The 25,816-nt window shown below is 40.5% G+C and overlaps 1 protein-coding gene across 1 annotated transcript in view; it reads left to right on the forward strand.

Moving 5' to 3' along the window:
• Positions 1–25,816, forward strand: part of LOC113153544 (ephrin type-A receptor 7) — a 128,207-nt gene that overhangs the window by 52,233 nt on the left and 50,158 nt on the right. The window contains exon 4 of the mRNA XM_026347223.1: positions 25,432–25,587. Coding sequence (XP_026203008.1) covers positions 25,432–25,587 — 156 coding nt within the window. The remainder of the gene's footprint in view (positions 1–25,431; positions 25,588–25,816) is intronic.

Below are 25,816 nucleotides of genomic sequence, written 5' to 3' on the forward strand. Positions count from 1 at the left end.
TATTTAATGATTAAGTGAAATCCACTTAAATTTACTTAGAGTTTTGGGAGGGGATTGACTGACTCCCTCAAAGAGAGACGAGCTCCATGCTGTGCTTGTCTGTAACAGCCTTTAATTGTATGCTCACTCCCCTTCTTTCTTTTTTCTTTTTAATCCAACACATATGCACCTACTTGTGCATAAGCTGCACTTGAAATAAACCCTTTATTATCCATTTGTTATGAGGAAACTAGGGTGGAAGGATAAAAGAGAGGAACATGAGTGCCAATGGTACCACTCTGTGATGAAGGAGGGAGAACGGGGAGGAGTGATGCTTTGGAAGTCTCATCTGACTTTTAAGTAGTTGTCTGACTATGAAATATCTGCCCGAGCAGATCTGAGAGCATCTAACCGAGCCAGGGTCACTCGCTGTCATGTGGGCCGAAAGAAGATGAAAGATTCCCTTTGCATTTTAGCTCTTCGTATTACCATAATACCAGATTTACTGGTGGTTAGTGATGGACAACACAACTTCAGTGAAGCACTCACATCCTCAGCAACCAATGTTCAGCTCTTTAAATGTGCTTTACAAGTCGCACCCTCAAGTTCATACAAAAGCCTGTAGCTAGCACCATCAAAACAATCACACACTCTGTCTTTCTTCCTCCTCATCTTTCTTTTTTAATGTTAAAAAGAAAACCGGTAGACATCAGAGAAGGCAGGGAAGCTGCGAATCAACAATCTCAGACTGAGAAAAGAGAACAGGGGGGTGGGAGGGAGGGAGGGAGGGAGGGAGAGCAAATGATGGATGGAGATGATGATGAGAGATGTAACACCCACAGCTGCCAAAACCACTTGCCCTCTTCGCAGGGTTTTCCTCCTTTCTTTCCCTCTCCTCTTTCACCTTCTTCTCCCCCTTTTTCTTTGTGTTTTCTGTTCTGCCGGAGGCACTTCCTCTGGATCAGATCTGACTTGTCATGAGAGCACAGTGATCCCTCCACTACAGAACCTGCCCATGCTTGTATTTGTGTGTGTTAAGGTAAATGTCTCTAGGGCTATGGCCTAGATTAAATTATTCATGAAGCATGTTTATTCCTCCTCCTTTACTCCCATTCTCTCTCATTTGGCCCTTTCCATCCCTCAGTCGGCCACCCCTCAATCCCCATGTGTTCACCCACTCTCCCCTTGCTTCTCTCGGCTGCTGGGTGCTAACCAACAATCAGTCTCACACCATGTCAGTATGCCTTGACGCATTCAAACATGATTGCTTGTTTCTTGCATGCATTATATGCCACACTGCATCTCTGCAGTATAGATTAGGCTTGGAGTGGTACAGGGGAGGTTAAGGACAGAAATCTTTAGCTCTTGTTCTGTGCGTCATTCTAAAAGACAGATATGTCATCAGGGTGACTTGCAAACTACCATTCTGATGTCATGCAGACATAAGTCTGGGGGATTTCAGCTGAGCTTTGCCTGAAGTCACAGTCTCTGATATGATTTTTCTTTCATATCACATTTTTCAGGTTTTCTCTTGAAGCTAGTTCCAGCCTTGATTTTTAGAGCCGTCTTCTGGATGTTGAATCGTCATGACCGTGTTTAGTGCTGAAATAAACTGAAATAAAAAGATGAGTGACAATTACAAATATAAAATTGATTTACCAATTTTTGTTGTACATTTTTAATATAGAAAATTTAGATTATTCCTCCCTTTCTCTATCTCATATCATCTCAATATTCATCTCCGTGATAGTTGTCATCTACTTTAAAGCAGTCTGCAGTATATAAACACGTGTGGGTGGGGTCTGCTGTCATTGAGTGACTTGTGATCAAACACAATTAGGTGTGAATTCTCCAGATTGTATATTGACAATGCCTCTTCCTGCCTCTGCTGTGGGTTTGTATGTGTATCCTGAATCAATAGGGGCGTATAGGCACTTCACTCACACACACACACACACACACACACACTTTAGAGGTGTTATCACACCGGCGTTAAAGCTCTGCACAGGAGGTAGTGGAGGTGAATTTAATGCAAGTACTTGGTATTGTAATTAGATGGTTCATCTTGTTGTAACATAAGAAAATGCAGTGTGTGTTTGTGGGTGTCTGTGTGTGTACAGACACAAAGACACATGCATTCATACTATTGTATTTGTCCTTGCATCAGTTTATACCTACAACTCTTCACTTTCTCTGCACTTGTCTCTACATTGATTAGAGTCGTCTGCATCTCAATCTTTTATTGATCTACCAGTCTCCGTATGTGTGTGAGCGTGAGCACACCTACACTTACACCTACACCAACACCTCCACTATGTCTGTTCAGCCTTAGCCAGGACTCATACCTCCAGCCAGAGTAAAAAAGACAGACCAGATTAGTTCCAGCACCTTCCCTCGGCCCCTTCCTAGCCTTTTTGGTCAAATCCCCTGACAACTGTTGTCTTGGCAACCTTTGTTTACCTCGTCATTTCAAGATCGATCTAATTGTCGAGCTCTGTCTGACTGAGAAGCCCCCCCCCCCACCTGCTCTCTCCCACCATCTACCACCAGCAGCCAATCACATTTACTCAATGAGAGGCAGGTACAAATAAAATGATGGATGGAGGAATGAATGGATTTTGTCATTTATTGACCACTGTGTGTTATCTCTCAGCATGTTTTAGGCTTTTGTCTCGCTGCATGTGTGTGTGGATGTGTGGTTGTGTAAGCATCTGTGTGTGCAACTAAATTATGGTTTTCCAACACAGCAAAGGTCATGCATTATTTGACTGTGCCAGTGAGTGAATGCAATATGGTGCATTTCCAGTTTTTTTTTCTATTGCAGATTGGTGTGTGTGTGTGTGTGTGTGTGTGTGTGTTTGGAACTGTGTATGCACTCATAGGTTTATGTGTTTACGTGCAAGGAGCAATAACAAGGACTTGGCTCTGTGTCAGGAAAAACAGACTAAATCAGACAAAGGTGCTATGCTTGTTGTGTCCAATCACGGAGAGGCTTGCCTTCTCTTTGTTTGAATTTTACCCAGCAGGCTTTGTGGCCATTTAGCTCAGTAACTACAAGTGCGGGGCCCATTTAGAGTCATCAGATCTCATTCTAGTCCAATTATACCGGCTCTCAGTGGTAGATATCACAGTAACACAACAAGTGTCTCGAGGAAATACTAATGAGGGCTGTTCATTGACACAGTGGGATGCACGCACTCAAACACATGCCCAAATGTAAACCAACCATGCAGGAAGAAATATTTTGATAAACAGAGTAGCATAGCTGCACAGGCCTGGCAAAGCTAATGCATTAAATTAAATTAACAACTGTAGTTAACAACTCATTACATGGTGGCAGCAGTTATGGAATTTATTCATCCAATAAAAAACAACGAGACCTCAACAAACAATATTAACTGTTAGAAGCTGTTTAATCACGGATAAGTGATGATTATTTACTTTTCATGGTTTGCTGTTTCCTGTGGGGGTGTGTTTTTTTTCCTTTTTCTTTTGAAGAGTTGGACTATAATCAGAATATGTCGTCTGTAATCAGTCCACATCGGCAACGTTGTCTGAAGCAATTTGCTGTAACATGTCCTGCTAGGAACACTGCTCGTGTTAATTGTTTGTGTTTGTTGCCAGTTCCATTTACGGCCACAACTGTGATATAATATCCTCAAGCGGGCGGAAGAATTTTGCCAGTGTCACTCACTTTCTTCAGTCCCTCCTCTGGCTGGCTGTAGCTGCTTGTAGCATATTCAAAACCCTGTTGCTCGTGTACACGGCATCTCCGTACCTCTAGGCCCGTGGTCCAGACCTGAACACCAGCCTTTGATCTCTCTTCTGCCCCCACCAGCTGCTTGGCTGCCCATGCTCCGTCCATTAGGAGCAGAACTAACTACCCGTCCTGCTCCTCATGTTTTTCCAGTAATAGACTGACCCTCCCTCTATGAGAAGTGCAGTCACTCTCTATTTCCCTTCATAAGGTGAAAACTCCAGTTTTAGCGAGTGACCTTTTTCTCCCCATTATATTTTTATGCTAATCCTGTCATGGTTCTCTGCTGCAGTTAGATACATCTACATCGGTTTCTTCTGAGGAAACGGGCTCTGTTAGCAAGTTTTTGTATTTAATTGTATTTGGTTGCAGTTTAGTTGTACAGAAGCGTACTTTTTAGGAGACGCCATCAGACATCAGATATTTAGAACAGAGCGCAATGATAATTCTGTTGGTTTGTCACTGAATGACCTCTTATGCATGACACATTTTAAACCCATCAATATAAAGATATTGATTGGAGCCACATTAGCTACAGCACAGCATGCAAATGAAAATGTGTTGATTAATACAATAAAGAGACATAAACTATTAAAAAAAGTAAGACCGGTTTCAAATGCCTCAGAAGTTTAGACGTTTTCCTAAGCTTTTCTGAGGATTTCCTCATACTGCATGAATTTCTGAAGTCGATCTCAGTGTCTTACTGGAATAACAACTGGCATTTGCATCTCTTGAATATTTTTCTCTCCTTCTCTCTGGTTCTTTGTGTGCATGCATGTGTGGGTGTCGTGCATCGAATACAAGTGAACTTTGCTACGTATGCGATGCAAACTTTCCCGTCTTACCTTTGTCACTTTCATCTCATCTGTCTGGCTTTCACAGTCGGAACACGTGTCTTGACGAGTAGGATCGAGGTGTGTACGCGAGTGTGTGCATGTTTGTGTGCACGGCTACGTTGAGTCTTTTCTTGTTTTGTTTTACATTCACTTGAGGACAAGGAGGGATGCCCCTGATTATATCTGATTATAATATCATTTATCATTTTAATGTTGCCACTGGTGAAGATGGTGCTTATTTAAATGACCTCTTCTTGATCATGATGGTCATCTGATGCTGGTCTTGGATCCTGGCCTTTCATGTTCTGTATTTTTCACTTATCAAAACCCACACATTAGCTATTTAGTTCAATTACAGGCTGCCTGTGTGAGTTCTTGTCATTTATCATTTGAGTCCTATTCTACTGTTTGAAATATTTGCATGGAATGAAACCAACTCAACATCAGTCAAAACACACATCAACTGGGCCAATGTCATCTTTCAAGTACAATCCTTCTTTGTGAATAATTTTATACATAACTTAGAATTGTAAAGTTTAGGAGCAGTACTTGTTTTAAACATCACTTTATTTACAACTGGTGATGGACTTGGACCATTTCAAACCTACACACACAATTCCCTTTTTTTAAGCTCAATCAAAGCACGCACGCAGGGCTGTGGACTCATTTTCGTTTTCTATGTCACTTGGTTTGTAAAGTAATTTTCACCGATTATGGTTCACAGCAATAATTGGTGTGCATCTAAATAGCAGAAAACTCAAAATAGCAAGTTGATGGATGCGTGTGTGGGTGGTAGTGAGTTATGTAAATGGGCAACAGTTGAGGTCCCGCAAGTCATAGTTTCTTCCACCAAATGCTTAAAATGAAAATGTATTCCAAATGTAATGATTTTTTTTTTTTTTAGCTCTTCCAGTTATTTAGTTTAATGTTAATTACTTTGCTGCATCTGTTTTCATAATATCGCATTTGTAATTCTCATATACATTTTCTTGTGTAATCGAAAGTATCACTGCATGAAGGGAAAAGGATGCATCTATATCTGAATCATTCATAATCCTTTTTTTACTGCTGTTTTCGCCATTCCAGTGGGACAAAGTCAGTTACATGATGGGAGAAAGCGAGAGAAAAAGCTGCAGACACTGAGGTGGTGTATATGTCACTTTTGCGTGTCTCCAACTTTCTACAACACATTACTCTCCCTGTGCCATCACATCGCTGTTGTGGGTTTCACTTTGTCCCCTGACACGCAGCAAGATGTTGTAGAAAAATCTGTGTGCCTACAACTGACCTGAATACTGCATCAGGCGCTATGTGTTTCTGTGTGTGAATGTGTGCCTGTCACATGCCCTAAAATCCACAATACAGCACTTGGTGACAAAACTGCCATCTTACACTTGGCAGGGAAGAAACTAGACTTTCAGAGGAAAGTTGGCAATGTCCTTGTAGGAGGTTTACTTGTCTCCGTTTCTTTACTTTCACTGCTCTGTGTGACTGAAAAAACATTCAAAGGGGAGACGTTGACAGACAGAAAAGGGGAACATTAAATGCTGAAACTCAGCAAGCTAAACAATAAACCTGTCCGGAACCACTAACCACTTATTCCCCCTTCTTTTACCTTCCTGTCCCCACTACCCCATGTCTACAAACACCTAAACTCAGCTGGAGTTCGGTCCAAACTAACTTGATTCCCTTTGGTCATGTTGTGGTCATCAAGCTTATAATAATATGGGCGTCTGCCTCCATCAATGTCCTACGTTGAATTGTTTACAACATTCAGCCCTCAGTCGACACAATTTCTTCTATTGCATCTGCTTACTATGAAAATGTGGGTGTGCTGGATCTTGTATTTCCGTACAACTGCATGTCATTGAAATTCTAGCCAATGGTTTCGGGTAGATATAGAATTTAAGACTCCATAAATCTGCCCTGTCTCATCATCAAACTCTTTATATGAAGAAGTGAGATGATGGCTGTTTGTGAGCTGCAACAATGAATTTCCAAAGAAAGCACTGTGAGCCAAGAAATTGTATTGCACATAGTAATTACTTTATGTTTCAGACTTTTACAGAAACACATGCATGTGGTATGTTACCTCAGTTTTATTTTAACATGATGCTGATTTACCAAAAGGCAAAGAACAAGGCTCAAGCGTAGCCAACAATTATCTTAGTTACTCCCTGGCAGCTTTACACCTACCTGCTTATGACGCAAAGCATCAGTGGAAAAACAACGCCAAACAGTTTCCAACTCCAAGCATTGTTTAGCATATACATGATGTGTGTACTAAAGGTATTTTACCACTGACATGCTTTATTCATCCTAAAAAAGAGAAATGATGTATGGTGTATATCACATGCATGGACAGCAACTATCCCATAAGTCTGTAAACACTAGGGCAGAAGTGTTAATGTCAATTATCAATCATGGATCATTGATGGTTAAAGCAAATGATTCCTCATGCTTAAGTGCTCTTAAAGTCCTTATGATGCTCTCACGCGGCTTAAGACTGGTATTCATCATTTCATCATAGCTTCAGCCATAACACTGCAATTGATTCCCTCATTACCATGGAAACTGCTCACTGCGCTCTGTATACAATCCCCAAAGGTTCAACAGGGATCATCATTATCAGCATTAGTGTAAAAATTCACAACTTCCCTTGCAATTTTATTAAAGTACATAGCGAACCATGTCATGCACGCTTATTTCATCTTAACCACAGACAGACTGCAAAGAAGCAAGAGGGAAATTACATTAAGCAAACTGCTATCAAGGTGAATTTCCTCGGACTTGCTAACAAGAAAGCTGGAAGCATACTAGCAGATTATTAAGTAGTAGATGGAATAGCAGTAGGTCGTTCTGCTTCTGGGTTCTGTGGATGATTGTGGGTGTGAATGTGTGCGTGCAGATATGTTCATTTTCAACTTGGATCGCGGCCGCTCCTCACAGAATCAGAATGATCCCACTCACTCTCTGCTCTTTCCTCGGGGCACAGAGATAGTGAGAGGTATTAATGGAGAGAGTTGTGGGAGGAAAGAGAGTTTGCGATCGGGAGAAAACATGTTGGAATGAAAGATGGATGGATAGAGGTGGTGGGGAGGGCGAAAGAGCGCGATGGATGGAGAAGAGTGGGCGGAGGAGGTCAGCGAAAAGACCAATGCAGATCAGCGGTGGGCAAGAGCAGGAGCCAGGTCTAGATGGGAAGGTATTTTGGCAAGCAAACCCCTGACTGGCCTGCTACAGAAACTGCCAGCAGTGACCCAACTAGTCCCGCCAGAAAGTAATCATAGTTTCATCTCTTGTAATAAAATCGCTCTCACTCACTGTCTCTCCGGCGTCTTTGTTTCCTCCTCCTTCCCATCCTCTTTGAAGTAATTTCAAATAGCTCACTGTCTTGTTCTCTCTCGTGTAGTTATCTTGTGTTCTTTTTTTTCCTTTGTGTGATCTGACTGACTGTTTTGGCCATATATGCCCCCCTTCAGATAAAAGCAACAAAAGAGGCAAGAAGCTATACTGTAGGCAGGAAATAAAAAATAAAATAAAAAATCACACCCGCTCCTGTCCCTGCCCTCTGTATCTGTAGCCTCTGCATAAGCTCGAGCTTGTCGTGTAGCTTGAGTTGTCATGTACTCGAGTCGACCCTGTGCGCGAGGACAACTGGCTGATGTGCCAAAGGCAGGATTGTAACAAGGACACGGCACAGCGGAGAGCAGGACTCTGCATGTGTGAAGTGGGGGAGAGAGAAAAAGAAAGAAGACAGGATAAATGTGCGTGAGTGACAGAGGTGAAGAAAGGGTTGGAGAGAGCGAGGCTGTGCGTGAGGGACACAATCAGGAGCAATGGTGTCGGTGTGCGGATGGGGAAGTTAAGACATTAGTCACAGGGCTTCTAAATGAGCTCAGTCAACCACACTCAGTCCTCTACTTTACATAAGCAGGAGTGGTTTCTCAGACATTTGTTCCAGGAAAGGGCCAGACAATAGTCAAAACAAGAAACTGCGACTTGACAAGTACAGCTTACAGATGACTTGAGTGGGCAGTTGTTAGAACGATACGTGTGGGCCTGTCTACTGAAGCTGTGAACAGACATTGAGATTATTAAAATGCACAAAGACTTGATGTCCAACATACTGAGTAGATTTTTCTAAAATACAGTCCACATATTTTTAGTCTCGATAGTCAGAAAGGTGCAGATACAGATGGACTGAGTCAATACAAACCACACATTCGTTTTAGTAGCATTAAAAAAGCAAGTTTGATCATTTGTTGCTCTGCATTAAAACTATATGAGCTCATTTTTGTCATTCTATTTGTAACTCCTGTGAAAATGACCAATAATAAATGTAATAAATGTCTGCCTATGCAATACTTATTATTGTCTGTACTATAGGGATAGCACAGTACCAACAGGGATGTAAATCTGATAAATATTGAATGCTCACAGCAATGACAGAGCCTATTTAGGCAAAACAATCTGCCTTCTTTGTGCCTAAACCCAACCCAGTTTATGATTGTCATGATGACAGTCGGCATCAGTCCCGTTGTGTCAAATAGTGACACCAAAGTTTACTTTTTTGTGAAATGAGAACTTCTTAGATAGTGAGAGCAGAGAAGAAAGCAACTTGAGCAAATGGATGATTTTACGTCATGATGGACACCAGTTGACCAAGTCTGGGACGGGCTAATCTGACACTCAAATCATAACTGTAGTTGGTTGAGCAATTGCTATATTTATCTTGTCTTAGAAGAGGGAGGAGGAAAGTGTTCTTTCTGAAGTTACGATATACTATGTCACACATCAGCATGAACCAGAGAGCGACTGTGCAATTTGAAGAACTCTCAAAAGGTTTATTGTTCCTGACAGAGTGCCAGTTGAGCTGCTTCATTTTGTTGCACCATTTCACCACAATACAGAAAGACTCAATAATAAGTTTGTGTACTGCAATTATGATCAGGTTCTGTTGTACTGAGTGCAGAACAAACTTGGAGTAAGTCATCGGGAAGAATGGTGGTGAATCAATACTGCACACAGTTTTGGTTGTATGGAGAACAAGGACTTGAACTGTTATAGTAATCGCTGTAGCCTTTTCTTAGAGCAGTTCACCCACAGTGAGGCTTCGTTAAAAATACAGAAAGTGCTTTATATTGAACATCTCTTCTTGCGCTCACACACGCCCGCACTCCCACACTCACAGACCACTTCGGGTTGCCTTCCAGCAACATAGAGCTCCAAGTGAGGAGGGTGTCAGCCAACAGGAAAGCAGGGATTGAGGGAGTGAAAACAAAGCAAAAAGAATGCAAAGGGAGGGATGTTGCTCCAGCGCTTCAGGGGAAGACAAATCGATACACTTTCACACATAACACTCCCACGCAACAGCTAAATAATGCTGCTAGCTTGTCTTGCCTTCTCCCTCCATGACCTCTGCCATCTTTATACACTGCACAGAAGAGTTAAGTCTTGTTGTGTTAAATGTTAGTTTTAAACAATAGTTCTTTTTTATTTATTTGCAAACGGATGACTTTTTTTGATATTAAAAAGCTTTTTTATTTGTTTGTCTGTTGAAGGACTGATTTTATACTTTATACTATACATTTCAACAAGTCTTGTTGATGTGGACATGGTTTTCTTGGAGAAATAGATCTTTGGTTATATGATTAAAGGTTTTTGCTCATTAACACTGCAATATGTCTAAGGTCAACGGTGTGGATAGCCAATCTGTCTCACTGAACTTTTCTAACTCGAGTCCATGAAGAGAAAATGGTATAAAACCAAACTACAGCACAGACTCACTGGGGCATGTTGTATAAGCTGTAATTGAGCTTGACATGTCAGATGCAATTTGCAAAATGTACCGTTAAACCGTTAAAACTCACCTGAAGCACCTGGCAGTGTCCCAGCACCTCCCCCGCCTTCTATTCAAATTCATCTTTGACTACTGCCCTTAAGAGTAGTGAGCGAAGTACTGCAAGGTTTTTCCATGCAGGGCAGTTTGTGAAAGGTCTCCATTTTATTTGATTAGTGAATGACCAGTGTCCAATCACATTGCCTTCAACCCTGTTTCCTAAAAATAACATTACACGATAAACTGCAACCATGATGAAGTTTTTTTTCGTTATAGAGAGAATGTAATATTCATGTTGTAATTAAACATGTTTTTTAATGATTGAAATGCTACATTTATTAAGAGAAAGTGAGTCACAAGGATGTGCTGGAGCGGTAGAGGGGATGGAAATGTTGTGTTTTAGATTATTGTATATTAACCCACCTGACAGTCTTTCCCAGACCTTAACCCAGTGCTGTGAGTGAGTCACATATCTGGATGTTGATATGCAACATCAGATATTTTTGCAGAAGAGAAAACAGGATCTTGTAGTTTGTTGTAGTATTAGAAAATGCAATCCTAGTACTGATCCCTGATACCGAGGCATTAAACCGTTTTAGCTCTAGTTTGAAGTAAGGTGCTGTTTTTGCTGCACGTAATTTGACTGGTGAAAACCATTTGCCTTTAGTTATTTATTCATAAATACCTCATGTGAGCTAATGATTATTTGCTTTTCTAAAGGCTATATGCAACACAAATCAGGCACAAGCTTAGCTGTTTTTAAAAAATACAGAGTTAATAAAATAATAGAAGCTATATTGACACATGCAATAAATGTTACTTTAATGCAGTACACAACACAACACTGACAGCACCTATAATGCAGCTGAGCAGGGGCAGTGGAGGAACGAACAAAAGCAACGTGGATACTGGATGCAGCAGGAATGAGGGGGAGGCAGGCCAGTTTAACTGATCCTCCTAGTGTCAGTGTTATAGTAACTGGTGCTGATAGCTACTGTGGTGTGAATGTCTGCTTGTTCTACATGAATTATTACAAGCACTGTGCCTGTCTCGTCAGGAGATTTTAACATCAGCCAGTGCCATTTGTGCCTCTAAGCGACTGGTTTGTCAGCAGGCTGTCTGCCGAGTCCGACATACCAGCAACTCATGTTTGAGTTATGCTTAATGTGCAGTAGCAGGACAATAGCGTGTAAGTGAATGTTTGCCATCATGCGTTCAGAGAATCATTATTGTGTCAATAAATAGATGGGAGTATATTAGGTGTGATTATTGAATAGAAACCATGCTTGATAGCATTTAGTCGTGTTAATTTTAGACCAGATATAATGGAATTATTAACAAAACACATATTTTATAGTGCAATAAAACAATAAACCTTAGCACTTAAGGCTGCTAAATTCAACTGCAGCCAAACTGTACCCTCTGTCCTTTCACCGACCATTTTATGTATAATCTCACTGTGCAGCGAGTCTCCAGCCACCTGTTTGTCTACTTCTCCTACCTGTTTCAGGCTGACACTCACCACGGCTCTCTGCCTGTATAAGGCAATGGCTGTTGACAGCACAAAGTGAGGCACTAAATAGCACAGTAAAGTGGGTCTCAGAACGTCTGTCGCGTCTGCCTATGCTGCATCATTCTTTTTAGCTGCTCTCTGCTCGGTTTGAACAGTTGGTTTTAGGCAGTAACGGCTTTTTTGTAAGCACCGATTGGTAACATCACTCAGCTCTAGGAATTGCCTGCTGTGGTTCTCATGGACTAGGATACACACAAATACACAAAGCAGGAAGTGAACACACACCATTGCATTCAGACCGTCTCCACGTACTACGAGCATCTGGACCATAATTCTCAGCAAAGACCTTGGTAGAGTATTCTGAGAGATGTTGGAGTACGGTATGTGCTTAATCATGCACAGAGGTAGATTATACTGTACAGTATAGTAAAACCCTTTTTAAGCAAAACCAGTCATTCAGAGGTTTGTATTGATTTGAATATAACAATTTAAATACATTCAAAACATTTTCTTTACGAATAGTTTGAGAGTTTAGACGCAGCATGCTGTGATAGATTTGATCAGAAAACGGTTGCAGTCTGAGAAAAATGAAAAATGCATCAAAGATCATTTTTAAGTGTTAAAATACAGACAGTAACAAAAGTAACACAAGGAACAAAGGAGAGATTTCTTTTTCTTTACATCTCATGCCTTGCGCCACCTTGTTCTTTTACTTGTGACCCTCCATACATGTTTTTTGTGTCTGTCTTTTAATTGTTTGACTCCTCGTGACGCCATCTTGCATGTCTTAATTAAATGGATGCTTAGATAGGGGAAGCATTGAGCCAACGAAGGGAGGCATAGGGGGAAGATTGGGGTGGGAATGGATGGGTGGTGTGGATTAATGAAAGAAGAGACCGTTAATTACACAACAAGGTCAAGGCCATTTTACCTTCACAGCTTAATTGCGGCCCCCTGATTGTGTTGTGAGGCCTCATTTTTAATTCAAACAGCAGGCGGACTAAACTGTGTTAATTGTTGCTGTATGTATGTGTATCTGCATGTGCGTTTAGGTTGTATTTTATTGGATGATGCTCATCCTAGACAGTGTAATTTTACTGTGTGTGGCTGTGTGCGTGCAGCACATAGGCAAATTTCCCCTTAGGGATCAATAAAGTCTTCAACACTTGTTTATGCAAGTGTATCTGTTTATATTGTTTTTATATATGTTTAAGTTTAGGCTTAGGGGAACAAGACATCTTGTCGTTTTATGTCATTTGGGAGTTTGGGAACATAAGTTATTAAATTTTTGATTACAAGTGCATGCAAACATAAATAATAAATAATAATTTCAGTGGAAAATCAGATTTTAGATACACCACTAGCAGTGCAAATAAATAATTTTCACTTGTTGTACAAATAAATAATGCAGTTTTTCAGTTTTTATTTGTTCATTTAATTTTCTAGAGGAACTCTGGTGCACAGCCATGAACTGCATTCTCTCTCATTGCATTTTTCTCCTCATTTTTATTAAGTTGAGAAGTTTCTCGGCTGTGATTGTCACAGGAACACCTTGTTGACTGTAAACTGCAGTAATCACCGTTTTTGCAGTATCACGCAGTATTGTTTGGAGGTTGAAAGATATGTAATCCTGTTTCTAAAAAAAAGAAATCGGTTTAAATTACAGCTCTTTAAAAGAAATCATGTCAAATCAGTAATCAGTCAGTTAGAGCCAAGAAATGATGAGACTTGCACATACCTAATACGTGTTGTCCATGTTTATGTATGAGGTTTTTGATCCCTGACATGGAGCCCAGCCATTAAAACCGTTGGGGGGTGGGGGTGTTTTGGAGTTTCAGCCCACCTCATCCATCTCCTTGATAGACCAACTGTTCCTCATCACATGGGGTCTCATGTGCACACACACACACACACACACACACACACACACACGCACGTCGTACACATCCTCCCAAAACATTTTAATTGTCGTATGCTCTGACCGTTACTTCCCTCTCACCAGCGAAAACACTTAATCAGCCTTATGGTCCAAGTGACCCCCCCTGCCATTATCTCCATCCATCTCTGCACCCATTCAGCTTTTAATAACTTTGGATCAGGGGTGTTGGATCTCAAATGTCGCAGAGAATGAGTTATGAATGAATGGAATGATGTCTTAGATGCTCCACAGAACGCTATAAAGATTTTTAAAAAATGAGTGTCAGACAAGATTGTTTTATAGCCTGGAACTCGAAATGAATAATAGCAGATATGTATAGTGTTCAGCAAATTGCCTGAAGTCTCCGACCTACAGTTTGTGTTCAACCAACCAACTTACATTAACGTTTAGGCCAAAGGCCCTGGTATTTATTGTGACTGTAATGATATGCAGTATCAGGACCGCAGGAGCTGATGTATTATTTATTTCTGCAAAATAAGGGCATTTCTCTAAAAAAGATTTAAATAAGTACTCTGAATATTATGTGATACATACTCTACTGTTTATATGGCCCCTTATACATACAGATCAAATAAGGATCAGGTAGATAGAATCAATGAGGCTTTTTTATTGTCTAGGCCAGTGTCTGCATAATATACTTACAAAGAGAGAGTTCAAAGCTCATATTGTCAAGCAAATTTAAACTCAGGTATAAGAAAATCAAACACCGAAGACATTATGTGTGATGTAACACGTTGCAATATAGTAGGTTCACCTTAAATAATGCTTTATTTATTTTTTATACTTAATTCTGTTGACGGTTTGTTTGTCCTGACTGGTGAATTTTAAGGCTGTACCTTGCGTGTTAGTTTGTTAATCTGCTTTATTTTGAAAGGCATCTCTAACATTTTGTCTACGTCATTTAAATCTTGTGTGTGTCAACATAAATGTTAATGTGTAAATCCACTTTGGGTCGTCTGTATTGGAATGTTTTGCAATTTACAATGACCTCTGTTATAAGCAGATGGTTGATTCTTTTGACACAGTCTGTCTGGAGCTGGAGATGTTTTCAATGAGAATATGTACCTCTAATCCTCTTTCCATTTTGTATGCATGCATGCACAAGCACACACTTTCATCATTCACACACATTATATACTAATATGTTGTAAAATACACACCCAGCTCTCATATAGGCGTCCATATACATAATTAAACTGCACAGGCATGCACACATATAGTGCACTTTTTACTAGCCTAGTCACCTCTAAGTGACTCTAATAGGTGTGTCTTGCAGGGTTGAGGAGCTATCTGATTACCCTTGACCTCCTCTTGTTTAAGGATTCGACAAGATGCTGTAGATTGAATGAATTGCTCTACAGATTTTTTTCCCCCCTTCTGTTATACGCTGTACTTAAGGATGTGCAGCATGGCTCTCTAAGGAATGAAATTATCAGGCAGATTTATCTATATCTGGGTCAGACTCTTAATGAAAATGGCTGATTCAGATACGGCACATAAAAATGGAATGTCATTGGTAGGCGAGACTCATTCAAGTTCACATGCCAGATTTGAATAGCTGAATCAAAAGAATCAAATGAAATCAGCGTGTCACAACAGACTGCAGGCTGAAGATTATTCTTGTTAGTTTCCATAACCAGGCCATATTCAGTACACACACAAATCGGGGCGTCTGCAAGAGAATAAAACCTTTTCTCCCTCCATATCTTCCCTAATACATCCCTGTGAATTTGATAAGCCTTCTCTTGCATATGTTATTAAATGTTTAAGAAATGTAAGATCCAGCTGTACAATAGGCGTCACAGTGAATTTGTTGATTTATTTTTATTTAATCCAGGATTACAAGCCGTTTCTTTGTCAAACCTCTAGTTTCTATTTCAACGTCTGACAAAAACATAACTTTTGACAGCATTTTTATTCACTGCCTTTTCTGTGGATACATACAGCAGTCTCCCAGGAATTGGAATTGGTGAAGAATGACATTACTTATTGCCATTGCAAATAGGGAGAGATGTAGCTGTCTAAAAGGCTGCTGTGTGTATAACCTTCAGCACCATTACAAATCAATATTACTTCTCTTACCTAAGCTGTCTTTTCTCTCGGTTCGTAATTTGGCAAAGTATGACAGGCAAGAAAGACGGACACATGCACACAGATACACGCACAGCACAACCACATGGCTGTTGAAATATAGTGGAACATCTGATCTCATTTTGTGAGCGCTCGACCTGAAATTGCCTGACATTCACATGTAAACATGTTTGCTGACTTGTGACTGATATGGTTATGATGTAAAGGAGCGGGACAACCCCCGCTATTGCTCAGGCACTCACACTAGAGATACAAACACATTTACATTTAATATATTACCTGAACATTAGCTCGACCTGCCTTCTGCTGCAAGCGGTTTTCATGGAAAGTGGGTATGTGCATTAGGGAGCTTGACTGCGTGTCCATCTGGATAGGAAGTTGGTGATGATGATGATTATAATGGTGGTCACTGGTGCATGAGACATGCAAGTTATAAGTTACTTGGAGAGACATGGGTCTAAATAAATGGTTGTGTGGTTGAGGTAAATGGAAGTCATCGACCCCGTGTATGTACATGTAGGGAAGCAAAAACATGGAGTTTAGGCTCTCACAATTAAGGGGAAGATTGATAATGTCAGTTAGGGTGTTAAAGCAAAGGCGGCTGGCTGTCGTAGTATCTCAAGAGTCTCAGCCTCAAAGACTGTTTGTGTTTTGGTTTATCTTTATTCAATTGGGATTTGGATTAGCTGAATGATCCTAGAGTCTCAATTGTGTGGTATGACCCTAAAATCCATGCATTTGACAGAACAGGTTAATAGTTGGGTGATGTGCAATTAAAGAACACAATTCAGCTTATCCTCAAGTTCAAATCCCTCTGACAATATGTGTTTTTGTGCCTTGCGCTAGATAAGAACAGCAGCTAGATATCTGACATGTAAATGAAAAGAGCACACGTGTGTCTGTGAGATGAGTAGGGGAGACGAAGAGTTGATAGTATCCCGAAATTGTTCCCTTTCAGTCTTTTGTTCCTCCGCCTCAGAGAAATCCTGTGAAAATGATAGCTGGAGCAGAAGTAGCGATGGCAAAGAATGCACAAAAAGGGAGGGAAGATGGCAGAAATTGAGCGAGAGAGAGAGAGAGAGAGGGAGGGCAGGGGGGACGGTATGGAAGAGTGGGCAGCATTTGGCGGGGAGCAGCCAAGAGCTATTTGAGAAGATGAGATGAGAGAAAGGTAAACGTCAGACTGACACGGGCATTAGAGAGAATGGTGAAAACATATGAAAAAAGAAAAGGAGTCTCTGTCAACAGTCAACTGTGATTGACTTCTGTGTCTATGCTTATGGATGTTGCTTTGTAATATCAGCTCCTCAGCGTATTGAGTCAGTGTGTGTGTGTGTGTGTGTGTGTGTGTGTGTGTGTGTGTGTGTGTGTGTTTATGTTTATAAAACACTAAAATCAGTCTGTCTATTCTAATCATTTGTATGCATAGGAGAAAAATACACCTGTTCATTTTCATATTCATGTATACACAGGATTTGTTGCATTTTTATTTTGTGTTGCTTCATGTTAATATTTATTTTAACATGTGATATATTATATAATTATTACTATTATCATTTACCTATTATATTAAGAAGGTTGGCTGATCATACACTCAACGCCTTATTTACACTTAAAATCATGGGAAATTAAAAAAGGCGAGAGAGACACAATGAAAAACCAAAAAAGAATATAACAACATTAAAAACATACAACAAATAGAACTGTAGTGTTTACAAAAGAAATGAGATTCTACAGATCCCGATGTCTTTGACATTTCTCGCACAGTGAGGCCCTTAACTTAGGAGTTATGATTATCTCCAGTAATAAATCTGAGAGCAAAATGAGGACATGGGGGCCTCAGGTTGGAGACGGCGTGTGTTGATATTCCACATCCACACCGTCCAGAACTGAAGAACCTCTTTATTTACCCTCTTTCTACAGAAACATGAGCATCACTGTTCATTTTACCCTCTCAATTATTTAAGTAGAGTTTAGGTTGCATTTAGTTTTATTGCTGGCTGATCCCTGATTAATGAAACGGTATCATCTGCATAGAGATGGATTTTGCAATGAAATAGGGCACATTAACGCACCATAATACCTATAAAGACTTTAGGTAGTTGTCATTCACACTTAAAAGAAAGACATTGCTTATTTATCATCTGTGGTGGACTTTCTGTATTATGTTGCTGTTATCATCATTCTTATATCTATTTCTTATCTTATATATTATTTTTATATACTTATTCTTAGTTTTATATTTTTTACTGAGTATAAATACCTTTACCAGCAGTAGTGTCCTAAGGCTCATGTGTAATACTTCAAGCTTTGAGCAAAATATCCAATTGCAACCTGAAAGAGCTGCTAGTGTAGCTGCAAACTGTTACGACTCATACAAAATGTCTCTACTGGAGAGTGCTTTCAGTAGAGTTTTTTTTTTTAAATAGCATCTGATTACCTCTTTCCCGAGACAGATTAACAAATGTGACTCACATAAATGACAAAATCAATGTATTCTGTCTCATCACTATTATCAGATTGTATGGTTTCCACAGTAATGGCAACAAGCAGTTGTTGTGTCTTTGGTCTTCTGTCTGTGTGTGTGTGTCTGTGTGTGTGTGTCTGTGTGTGTGTGTGTGTGTGTGTGTGTGTGTGTGTGTGTGTGTGTGTGTGTGTGTGTGTGTTTGATGTAGGCCGACAGATCCGACTAAGAGTGTGAATTTTTTTTGTTTTGATCTTCTCCTGCTTCAGGTGTATTTGTGTTTGTTTGTCTGTGTGCTCTGCACTGTCTGTCTGACATAGACAGCCTGGCCCTTTGGTGCTATGATGTAACAAGACAGCTCTTTGTTGTGTCGGTTTTGTGATGTAACCACTGTGGTATTGTTAAATGTTGTGTTACTTCTAGTCCATGTGACAAATCCGGTGAATTAATCTGTCCGTGTGTTAACATACAACTGTGTGAAATCGCGTGCTTCTGTGCACATGTGCTACATATCGCGTCACTGTTGGCGTTGTTGTAATTCATCGAGTTACATGTCCAGTGTACAGCATGTCACCACTGACATTAAAACCCCTGGCAGCATTGTTCGCTAGTTATTCTCCTGTGTTCTCTGTGTGATGTCAGTCTGCAGGAACCAGGGCAGAACAGAGAATAAAGTGATAAAGCAAATCGCTGACCTGAATGGCACGGCTCGGAGCTTTCTCTCCGATTACACTGTGCGACAGCAGTCAGTCAGTGGGTGGACCTGAATGAGGTCTTTACTTTGAGCTAATAACAGGATTTACACTGTAATTCGTGGCTCGGGTATATCTTACAAAGCAGCTAGACGTGCAGAGGGGTTATGACACGGCATGTAGCGCAAAAGAAAATAGTTGTCTCCGAAAAGCAAATCATGGAAAGGAACACGAAACAGCTTTTTTTTTTCCATCACTCACTTAATGACAGCCCATAACAGCAGAAACCAAAGCCTGATGATTGAAGGTGTGACACAGTCATTCAATGCAAATATCAGTATCTCGTGACTTTTATATTCATGTGTTTTGCTTCTGGGAGAAAATTGGTGTAGTAAGAGCAGGTTTTATTGTGCTCTGTTTTAGTCATTGCAGAGACAGACTACTCTCTAAGGGTATAATGATCTCTAGGCCTTTGCACTCAGTCATTTGTTTTTCTGTTTCACTGTTTCACTGTTACACAAAAGAGAGAAGCACTTTTGCTTGCACCGAGAGCTGGAATCCACTTTCATTGAGCTTTTTGAATATTTAATTTTCTGTGTCTGCACAAAGTTGGTAGTCATTGCTCTAACATGAAACCGCTGAAAAAAGTCATGCAGAATTCTTTAGGCGCCGTCTTTCTTCGTACCACTAGAGATGAAGCAATTGAACTTGTAGATTCGCGCCAATGATAAAAGATAATATTGAACACATCTCGATGCTTTAACAACCTGCGCAGCCGTACTTTAGAATAGTGAAAAGCCTTTGCATAGGGTATCACGAGAAAGTGAAACACATTCACAAATGATGAGCCTATATTTGTGCAGGATTTGCAATTTACATAATGCTTGATAAGCAGACAGAATAATTTATTTTTCTTGACCAGGGTGCTTCAGTAGCTACTTTTGTGTTCCAGTTTGGAGATTCACACTGACAATCCCCCCCAAGCATATTTCCACAAGCTTGAGCAGTTCTAAAATACTCTACATTTGGACTGAGGTTAATATCTTTAAATGTTTATCATCCATTATTGCGGTCCTGGTCAAATGTTCAATAGCAAAAGCCCCCTTACCATTTCATAATGTCATACTCAGGTCAAACCTGAAATATGTAAGGCGTACACATCGGTAATTTCTCTGCAGCCCAGCCAAGTAGTTTATGTCGAAGTAACCTTTATCTCTCCTTTATGCCTTCTCCTCTTTTTCCTTCCTTTTCTGTTCCACGCCTTGTAAACCTCTACAAAACTAACATACACAAGGAAGACATTTCAAACCAGAGCAGAAAAAAACACGCTGCAGCAGTGTGAGTGTCATTTAGTGTCTGGTTTGGGTTGTGTTAAAGCGTATTGTGTGTGTGTGTGTGTTTCTCTCTCTCTTCTTTAACAGTAGGGGCTAAGCGCTGTGTGTCTAAAGCAAACTTCCTTTAGTGTTATTAATATTAATTAATGCGTGCTGTCAGGGAGGCAAAGAAACAATTCATTACTCACATTTATTGTATTAAGTGTGCAATGATTTATTAATGGCCATGTTTCAGGTTAGAGAAAAGAAAGGGAGGAGAAATTAAAAGAGGACAAAGTATAAATTGATTCTTCTAACAAAGACAAAAGTTGATTAAAGTTATTTGTGAGCTTATTGAAATGTGGATTCTTTGACCTTCTAGTTTTATATATTAGATGTCAAAACTATTGGCATAAATCAGTAGATTGATAGCCAGCTCTCATTTCATATTTGTGATTTCCTCACACCACCCACAGCCTGTTACCGAGTACACGTGAGAGGATGCTACTGTTACGCATATATTCCCACTATAGATGACATAGTGTCACTCACTGTCACTGTTTTTTTTTTCAGTGTTCTCATCTGTATACATTGCACATCTTTTTCTGCCTCTATCTGTCAATGTGAAGGGGTCCGTCCTCTGCCTCTGTATTAAGTCCTTTCTCTGTCCTGTATGTGTCATGTGCTGTCTTTCTGTCTCACATACCATCTGTCTGACTGTTGTTGGTGTCTCCGTCTCTTCTAACAATCTCTCGCAGCAGTAGGTCTCCTGCCTCGTCCTCTGCCTCTCGCTTCACCCGTACGACTTGGCGTGTCGCTGCATATCTATATTATTACACCTTGAAGAAATATGTCTGTATGTGTGTGCGCGCATACATGTGCTGCCATGTTCCATTTAATCGAGGCTCCCAGTCGGCACACAGGACAAATTGATCAGTTGGTCTGCCAGCTGTCCTGGCACATTCCTCCTTCTGTCTCTCTATTTCTCCAACCTGGACCCCGGACTCCCTTTCTCGCTCTGACGCTCTCATTCGCAGTTTAACTCATATACGTTGGCAATGAAAAGGCGACGCAGGGATGAGGAAAAACGTGTCTTCTAATTATTGGATAGTCTTCCTTACATCCGCCTTCTGTTTTTTCACTGCTGGATGCATTTTAGAGATTTCACATTCTCCCATTGGCAGATGGACGCTGCCCCATTTTGACTGACGTGACCTTGCCTGGCATTGGCTGTTGACGGCCCTGTGAATGATCCCTTGCTGCGGAGAATGATGAGCAGTGTGCAAAGCCAGCTCCTTTTGTTATCTGAGCCGCACATATTGTCTTGATACACCCTATCATTAGACACACATTTCCAAGGTGAGCTGGCAAAATGTGCACTCACACTGAATTGAAGAGATAAGTCAGAATTGCAGCCAGCTACAAATATTGTAAGCCCGCTTTTAAGCATGATGGGTAGGAAATGCTAAACCCATTTCTGTTGTCATAGATCTATGCAAAATTTTTCTTTCATTTGGTGCTATTCACGCTTGATGTTCTTGGCGTGGTGAGGGAGGGATAGTGGCAACACAGTCAGGAACAAAGAGACTTTACTCCAGTGCTGCTTGACAGGGTGTGTGTGTGTGTGTGTGTGTGTGTGTGTGTGTGTGTTTCTGTTATGTCCCCATGCTTGGTTGTGCTGTGAGCTGAAAGCAAGAGGCTTTTCTCTGTGTAATGACAGACATTAGAAAGTCGATTACAAGCTTCTTACAGCCTTGGATACGCAACTCAGAGGCATACACACATGCACACACGGGCGCAAAACATACTCGCTTGTACGCTCACTCTTGTCCGAGCCAGGAGAGGCTGACTGTGCCTGCTAATCGATGTGTGATTGCAGGCCTTTTGTGTGCATGTTTTGTAAGAGCAGCTGAGTAAAAGGATAACAGGGGCCCCTTAATTATTGTCCTTGTGCCTTGATGGATGTTCATAAGATTTTTTGGGAGGGCAGATTTGTGCTGTGTACCTCAGCTTTCTCACACTTGGTCTTACACACGGCCCCGTCATCTTGTCTCTGCATAATTCATAAATGCAAGCATAGAGGTGGGAGGCATGCTCTGCCATATTTCTTTAGAAAGTACCACTTACTGTTTCGACTGTTGTCTGACCTCTAACTCTCCCGTAATTTTTATAATCCTAATAGGTCTGCTGTTGCTGTCAGGAATGACTGGTTCTCCAGTTGAAGTTGGAGAGATTTAAGTTGATCACAAGGCTAAGTGACATGATATGATCCGGCACGAGTCAAACTGTCCAGGATCTCAAAGTTGAACATTAACACAGAATAATATTAATTTAAGATGCCTCTTTGTACAAAGAGGTATGTTTATATGGGTTATTAACTTTACAGAAGACAATTTGACTATCTTTGCTGCCATAGCCAGTGTTATCGGATGTCAAATGTATTTTTCTTATTAGAAAATCCCAGAGACATGGTAAAATATCTGACTCCTGATGGGAACAGGACCACTATATAAGCTGGATACTGGACTTCAAAGAAAGTCTTGATTAAAAACTGCTCACCTGGTGCATAAGCTCCTGGTGTGCCTCAGTCTATTATTCCTAGAATATAAACCAGCTAGGCCACTGGGCCTGTTAACTTCTGCCAATTAGATATCACATCAGTTACATTCTCATGATAACTTTAAGATATAAAAAGTCTTTCACGTTGCCCAGTACATAGTCTTGATACCAGAAAACAAATTACTCAAATTATGCCTTCAACATGTATTCTCAATATCACCTGTCTTTCCTAGTTTTGACTCAATATATCAATTAGTTGTAATCAGTCGAGCCCAAATCAATTCCTCTTCCAAAGAATATGCGTAGAGTTAAAAAAAGCCATGACTGAATAATGAGGTAGAAACTCATTCGGTCTGAATATTAGCCTATCGTTCTAACTACTCAAACCTGGGGAGTTAATAACACATGGAAAAGGAGTCTGTTGGAGTTTATGTGCTTTTAATTGAAAGAGGGAGAGTGTTAAATTGAGGGAATACGAGAAACAGAGCAGAAGAGAGCAAAAGAGCATGAGGAGAGGTGGCTAGAATACAAAGCAGTGAAGAAGAAGCGAATCCATGAAGAGCGGGAACGAGAAAAAAGAACGACAGATGTATTAGGAGAAGAGAACAAGAGCGAGGGGAGAGGAAAAAATAAGAGAGACAGCGTACCAGAGTTGTTAATGTAGACCTGCTGTTTAGAATACATTCTCAGAAGAGATGAGAGCAGAGCATCAAGCAGTAGCTGACTGCCTGATTTCACACCCATTATCACCTGCTACAGAGGCACGGCAAGTGGAAAATGAAACTGCATAAAAGAAGAGTGTAAAATAACCTGTTTTATTCTCTGTGTGTTTGTGAGTGTGTGTTAATGTGCTGCGCACTGTCACACATGTATTATTAAGATTATTTTACATGGTGTGTATCCTTGTGTGCTGCACATGTAAGGTCAGGAGTGCTTCCCACATAACAAAATTATTCTGGTGAATATTTGGATCTTTCTCAATATATACTCAGTTCCTCAGTCCACAGTCAGCAGGACTACTTCCACAGCCAGGACAATTTTAGTGCACACAACAAACCTTATTGGCTGTCGGCCAACACTGGAGGATAACCAGAGGATAACTAGATGTGGAAGTGTATGGGTCGACGACTACAAAAAGGCTGATTCTAACAAGCCCTCTTCATGTAGAAACCCTGTCATATTGGTGAGAAGGTGGCCCCCTTCTCAAGACACCTTCGCCTATTTACATAATTAGACTGAATCTAAAAAAAGCTGCCCTAAAGGTGCTCCAGTGTTCATTTTACACAGGTACGGGCCCCCCAACATTAGTGGTTTGACATCCAACGTGACGTCACACATCACATATACATTGCATTCGTACTATTACCGGTTGGTGAATCATGCTGCGCTCTCGACAGTTTTGCATATTTAAAAAAAGATGATTTGGACTCAAACACAGTTGATGCATCTCAGCATAAACATCAATGATTATGGTCACAGATTCAGTTTCCTGCAGCAATGTGGGTGATGAGAAACTGGAGAAGAAGAAAAAAAAAAGGCTCTGCAGTAGGAAGAATTTAATGAATTAAGTTAGAGATGGAGGAAGCCTCAGGTCGTGTCTTTCTCAGCTGCCTTCCTCCAACCACTTGCACTTGGTAGACGTCTTTTGTGAGTCTTCTCAGTTCTAGAATGTAATGTCATAGCGTCTGATCATTTAAATGTGTTGCTCACACAAAGCCAAATGTAACGGTTATCATTAACATACTGGACAAAGTATATAACACCTGTACTCGAGCTTGAATAATGGTTCATGCTGGTTCTCCTCCAGTAAACAGAGTCTACTGGGTGAAATAACCTCAGTACTGTAGCTGGTCTGTTTTTTTTTTTGTTTGTTTGTTTAGATATTTGAAAACAACTAGCAAATAAATATGAAATGTGGAAAACATCTAGATTAAGTTTGGGTTTTAATGCCTACACTTTGTTGTGGCCTGTTTTCTTTTGCCTTGCTGGTTCAGTCCAGCAGCCTTTGAAGCCAATTGGCAAGACCACTCATCACACGTAATGCGAGAATTGTTTGTCAGATGGATTTAGTCTCCTTTAGAGGAGATGTCTCCCTACTTTTCTCCCCTAATCCTGTCTTTTTTTTTCATCTATAATTCTGTGTGGATTCACTTGGTTTTCTTAATTTTGTCTCTCGTGACTTTTTTTTCTTAGGCTTTAAAATGCTACTGTGAAAAAATGTTTAAATGGTATTAAATACCTTTGAATTCCTATGAAGCCTTGAAGGTAATAGTGTTTTTGTACAAATACTCCTTCTGTAAGGATGTGATTCCATGTACAGACATCTCCTCTTACAATGAGGCTTTCAATAGGATTTCCCTTGTTAAAATAAGAGAACCTGGAATTGTCCAGTCTAATTTCTTGGACACATCTGATGTACTGTATTCCTGTGTATGCTCTCTTCCAGCATGTCCCCCTGGATCCTACAAGATGTCCTCCAGGCAGCAGGAGTGTTTCCCCTGCCCAGCCAACAGTATTGCAGAGGAGGAAGGATCTGTGGTGTGTGTGTGCGATGAGGACCACTTCAGGACTCCCTTGGACACTCCCTCAGCACCGTGCACACGTAATAAGATTGCATTTGTATTTGGTAATATCTTGACTTAGATGAAGATCAGATCATGTTTTGACAAATAAATGCAGAAAAAGGTTCACATACTTTTTCTTGCTACTGTATGTTTTGCTAGGGACCTTTGGTGTCCTCTCTTTTTACTGTCACACTATATCATACCAGATAGTTTCATTGTGACATTTTTGCATTGAAGTTCCAATTTCATGTTGAAAAGCCAGACATT

Source organism: Anabas testudineus, chromosome 11, assembly GCF_900324465.2.
Source record: "Anabas testudineus chromosome 11, fAnaTes1.2, whole genome shotgun sequence".
Lineage (NCBI taxonomy): Eukaryota > Metazoa > Chordata > Actinopteri > Anabantiformes > Anabantidae > Anabas > Anabas testudineus.